The 5,020-nt window shown below is 63.6% G+C and overlaps 1 protein-coding gene across 1 annotated transcript; it reads left to right on the top strand.

Moving 5' to 3' along the window:
• Positions 1–1,770: 1,770 nt before the first annotated feature.
• On the top strand, positions 1,771–4,696 carry TMPRSS13 (transmembrane serine protease 13). Its single transcript, XM_032201742.1, has 11 exons — positions 1,771–1,864; positions 2,398–2,520; positions 2,617–2,746; positions 2,843–2,935; positions 3,023–3,066; positions 3,308–3,467; positions 3,563–3,735; positions 3,972–4,070; positions 4,218–4,360; positions 4,445–4,597; positions 4,682–4,696. Exons 1-11 carry the CDS (start codon positions 1,771–1,773, stop codon positions 4,694–4,696), a joined length of 1,227 nt encoding a protein of 408 aa, XP_032057633.1.
• Positions 4,697–5,020: the final 324 nt, after the last annotated feature.

The raw sequence follows: 5,020 nt of genomic DNA, 5'->3' as shown, positions 1-5,020 counted from the left end.
CCACGCCGGGTGCGTGACTCAGGGGATAATGCCCAGGAAGTGACAGCGCCGCATTGCAAGGAAGGGCACAGCCGTATTTACAAAGCACGAGCCTGAGCAGGCTCCCGACGTGCTCATTAGGGCCCTGGGCTCCCAGCAGGAAACGGGAGGGCAGGGAAAACCCAGCTGGAAAGGGGGACAGGGTGGCAGTGACGGTGGCACCTGGAGCTCCGCCACCACCGCGCTGTCCCTCTCCCAGGTGCTTCTTGCTGGGGTTGTTTTCTGCTCAGAGGGAAAGGTGATCTCCTGCATCTGCGGGGCCAGAAAGCAGAGGGAGACTCGGAGGGGTGTGTTTATCCCACCTCCTGACGGGCACAGCGGCACCCTAGGCTGGGGGCTTGGGTCCCTGAGCTGGCTGCGCTCTGCTGCCAACAAATGCAGGCTCTGGATCTGCTTTGTCCCCCTCTTCTGTGGGACAACGTGGTCTAAATTCTATCTGGTTCTTGTTTACGGCTGGCCTCCCTCAACCAGCACAGTGCCAGCAGTGGTCACGGCTCGGTGAGGCGGGGAGGAGGCACGCAGCAGCCTGCAGGGAGCTGTGCACCGGCCAGCCCGTCACTGCCCTGCTCTGTTTGACCCTGTCCTCTGCACGTCCGTAAGGCACACGGCCACGGCTTGTCACCAAAAATGTACCCGGGATTTTATAAATGAGAGGACGACGGCAGAGGAAACGGTGCTTGTGGTGGGCTGTGCACACAGCAGGACTCTAGAGGGAAACGAGAGGCTCCTGCTCACGGAGCTGATCAAAACTGGGGGAGCTCCCGGAGGAGAATATGTGGCGGAGAGGAAACAAATACATTTTCTTTTGTGAATTCACAGATCAGGAGTGACACAATGGCAGAACAGCATTCCAGGGTGCAGGACGTTTCAGGGCTTGGAAAACACCGATTATTAACTATTACTAAATGACAGTTGGAAATTGCAGTGTATTTTTCAAATGGCTAATTAAAGATAGATGCATAAATTGGGGCACTAGCCCCGTGGAACTGGGCCACGGTGTGACTGCCCCAGTGCCAAACACCCACTTGATTGCTCTGATTGAAGCTATCAGCTGGGAAAATTTGGCCAGCAGCCTCCCCAGGGGGCTGAGCTCTGTGGCAGGGAGTTTTTCAGCCTTCCCAGATGGGGTGCAGGAAGAGGCCCCTCCACAGTCCCTCCCCGTGCTCCCCACGGTGCCGTGGGTGAATATCCACCCGTGGCGAAGGTTGGCGGTGCTGGGCAGCTCGGCTCTGAATGGACTTTGGTTTTGGTTTGGGCAGCGGGTGGCAGCCCTGGGGACACCCCAGCAGGTGCCAGTCGCTGCCACAGCAGTGTCCTCTGCTCGCAGACCACGGCATCGCCCAGCAGCATCCCTCCCAGCCTCCATGCCTCTGCAGCCAGCAGCATCTTCAGCATCCGACCTCCGCAGCCTCGAGAGAACGTCCTTGGCATTAGCTTCAAGCCCTACAGCCCAGAGTCCGGCCCGGCCCCGGCCCCCTGCACGACCTGTGAGAGCACACGTAAGACGACGGTGCCGAGGGTCACCCCTGGCCTCTCTGGCCTGGGGCTGCCCCTTGCCCGGTCCCCCCAGGGAGGGAGGGAGGCAGAAAATGCATCCCTGTGCCCACCGCTGGCACCGGCTGGTGATGCTGGGGGGGTGTCAGGGGAGCTGGGGGGACAGCACGGTCTGGGTGCTCCAGGGAGGCTGTGGCTCCCCCTGACCCAGCCTCTATCCTGCCGCTAGGATCCTCGATGTTCAGAGCTCCCTGCATGAGCCAGCGGCGGCTTGCGCTCATCTTCTGCGTCTCCGTCCTCATCGTGCTGCTCGTCGCCCTCATCCTGCTGTGTGAGTGAGCTCCTGGGGGCTGAAAGAGCTCGGAGAGGGGGCTCTGGGCAGCACCGTCAGGCAGGGATCTCTCCTGCAGCACCCAGCCAACGCGCTCGGGGCTGTGCCCGGTGTGCATCCCGCTGGAGGGCAGGCTGGGAGGGCTGGCAGGCGAGCAGGGAGACGCACGCTGCCCATTTTCTGAGTTTTCCTGACATCTGGCGGACAGGAGGGAGCGCAGCTTTCCAGGGAAGTGGCTGTCCCCACGCAGCCCTGCTGCTTTTTGCGTTCTGCTCACTGCAAGCTGAGCGCAGCCTCCCCGGGGGAGCCAAGGAGAAGTGGGGCGAGAGGCGTGCAGCCAAATTACTGCTGGGTGGGCTCTGGGGGGTGCTCGGGGCCCTTCCTCGGCCCTGGAGAACGCAGCCTGGCTCGAGCAGCAGCCCTGCACCCATGCTGCTGGGAGGCCTGGTGCGTGTTCCTGACCCCATCTGGGTGGGCTCACCGCGCCTTGCCCGCGGTGGGTCCCAGCCTCACGCCCCTGTCCCTGCCTGCAGTTATGTTCTGGCGGTCGCAGACGGGCATCGTGTACAAGGAGCCCGCCGAGAGCTGCAAGGACAGCCCCGTGCGCTGCAACGGCATCGTCGACTGCTCGCAGAGGAGCGACGAGCTGGGCTGCGGTGAGGCAGCGGGACGGGGAGGTGGGGTTCCCTGGCACGGGAAGGGGCAGCCCCTTGGTGCTGGGTATCTCTGACCCCCCTGCTCCGTCCCCGCAGTGCGGTTCGGGGCCGACCAGTCCCTGCTCCACGTCTACTCCAGCACCGAGAGCCAGTGGCTGCCGGTGTGCAGCAGTGCCTGGAACGAGTCCTTCTCCAGAAAGACCTGCCGGCAGCTGGGCTTTCAGAAGTAATTCCTCCCACCCTCTTCGCCCCAGCCTCGTTTCACCCAGGAGGGCTTTGTCCAGCGCTGTGGTCTCACCGCCTGTCTCCTCTCTCCTCCCAGTGCATCGCAGACAGAATACGTCCCCCTGCACGTCGCCGGCAAGAGCCTCACGGTGACGAACGAGCGCGACACCATCCAGCAGAGCCTCAACAGGTAGCGGGCAGCCCCTGCCCTGCCCCAGTGCCTCAGGGCTGCGCTGGGGCTGGGGCTGAATCCGATTCCCCCTCTTCTGTCCCGCAGCTCCCAGTGTCTCACGGGGAAGTACGTCTCCCTGCGATGCACAAGTAAGCGGGCTGGCCGGCCGGGCGCAAGGACAAGGGCAGGCAAGGCCGAATAAACGCTTGGGGGAGCCTCATCCTGCTGTTTTTGCAATGGGTTGGGCAAACGGGGCAGTTTCCAAAAAAAAGGGAGGAGGATTGCAGTCGCACGGTGTCTGCTGGGCCACCAAGCACCATGGGGGGGGGATCTGTGGCGTGCATCCCCCGGGGCTCGCCCCCTCTCTGAGCCCTTTGCTCTCCCCCCCAGCCTGCGGGCAGCGGATTTTGGGGCGGATCATCGGAGGGAAGGAAACCTCGGTGAGCAAGTGGCCCTGGCAGGTCAGCGTGCAGTACGGGCCCGTCCACATCTGCGGCGGCACCATCATCGGCGCGCAGTGGGTGCTCACCGCCGCGCACTGCTTCTTCATGTGAGTGCTGCTGGGTGCCCGCAGCCCTGCTGCTGGGCTGGGCACAGCCCCGTGCCCCCCACGTCTCACCCCCTGCTGATTTCCCCATCCCCCAGGAACAGCATGAAGATCCTGGACGACTGGAAGGTGTACGGGGGGGTCTCGGACCTGAAGCAGCACACGGAGGGCATCCCCGTCTCCCAGGTCATCATCAACTCCAACTACAGTGATGACCACGACGACTACGACATCGCTCTCATGAAGCTCTCTCGGCCGCTGACGCTCTCAGGTGAGGCTCTCCGATGGCTCTGGGCTGGGGGCAGAGGGATCTGGGGGTCTGTGGGGCTCTGCCGTGCCACTCGTGGTGCCCTGTGTGGGCTGCACGGCCGGGGTCGGTGTGGAGGGGAGCATTTCCTGCACCCCACGCTCCTCCCTAGCTGCAGGGCTGGTGACTACGGCTGTTATTTTGCTCCCGGCTGACTCACCTCTCTCTCCTCGCCTGGTTTTCATCACGCCTCCCTCCAGCTCAGGTGCGCCCGGCCTGCCTCCCCATGCATGGCCAGCGATTCCAGACGGGCAGGTCCTGCTTCATCACCGGCTTCGGGAAGACCAGGGAGAACGAAGGTGAGGGAGGATGCTGGCTGTGCCACAGAGTGGTCCTGTGCGCCCCAGCACCTGCAAGGAGCGAGCACAGTTCTGCTGTGGTCGGAGGGGCCTGGGGGCAATGAGGGGACGAGGCTCACCCTGCCCCATTGCTCCTCTGCCTTGCAGAAAACACCTCCCCAAAGCTGCGGGAGGCCGAGGTGAAGCTCATTGACTACAAGATCTGCAACAGCGACAAGGTGTACGAGGGCTACCTGACCCCGCGCATGATGTGCGCTGGGTACCTGCAGGGGGGGAAGGATGCGTGCCAGGTGAGCCGGGGGCACAGGGTCCGTGTCAGGGGACACGGGGCAGAGCTGCCTGCTTCTCCTCACCTTTCTGCCCCCCTCTGCCAGGGTGACAGCGGAGGGCCCCTGGTCTGTGAGGACAACGGCCGCTGGTACGTGGCCGGGGTGACGAGCTGGGGCACGGGATGTGGCCAGAAGAACAAGCCGGGGGTCTACACGCGTGTGACAAAGCTCCTCAGTTGGATATACAGCAAAATGGAGGTGAGGCTGGCGGGGCTGTGTGTATGGAGAGGGGATGCATCCAGCCTGGGCTCAGCACCTGACCCCGTGCTCTCTCCCTTGCAGAGCGAGAACGACTAAGGCCGGGCTGGAACCCACACGGCTGCGCCGGCCGGCACCGACCCCCTCACTGTGCTGCTGCCAGGGCGAGACGTGCCAGCAGCTGTGTGCCCCCACATCTCCATCTGCCCTTGCTGCTGGGGACCTGCCACTGCCCAGACTGAAAATGTGGCACCTTCAAAGTGCCCCTGCCCTGGCTGGGGCGAGGGAGGTGGCTGGAGGTGGCCGGCAATGGCTCTGCCCGGTGCTCCCAGCGACGGATGCACCAGCTCCGAGCCACCTCGCCTCGCACCTGCGGCTCCTGTCCTGTAAAAATAGAAGTGTCCAGACTGTGGTGCCAAGTAA

Source organism: Aythya fuligula, chromosome 22, assembly GCF_009819795.1.
Source record: "Aythya fuligula isolate bAytFul2 chromosome 22, bAytFul2.pri, whole genome shotgun sequence".
NCBI classification, from domain to species: domain Eukaryota; kingdom Metazoa; phylum Chordata; class Aves; order Anseriformes; family Anatidae; genus Aythya; species Aythya fuligula.
The sequence above is the reverse complement of the archived record's forward strand: the minus strand, read 5'-3'. Positions and strand labels throughout refer to the sequence as shown.

Bases quoted from the DNA above. Each gene is read 5' to 3' on its own strand.
- TMPRSS13 (XM_032201742.1), top strand. From the start codon at position 1,771: ATGTTCAGAGCTCCCTGCATGAGCCAGCGGCGGCTTGCGCTCATCTTC. The intron at 2,521-2,616 runs GTGAGGCAGCGG...CCGTCCCCGCAG, and splicing joins GAGCGACGAGCTGGGCTGCG to TGCGGTTCGGGGCCGACCAG. The intron at 4,071-4,217 runs GTGAGGGAGGAT...TCTGCCTTGCAG, and splicing joins GAAGACCAGGGAGAACGAAG to AAAACACCTCCCCAAAGCTG.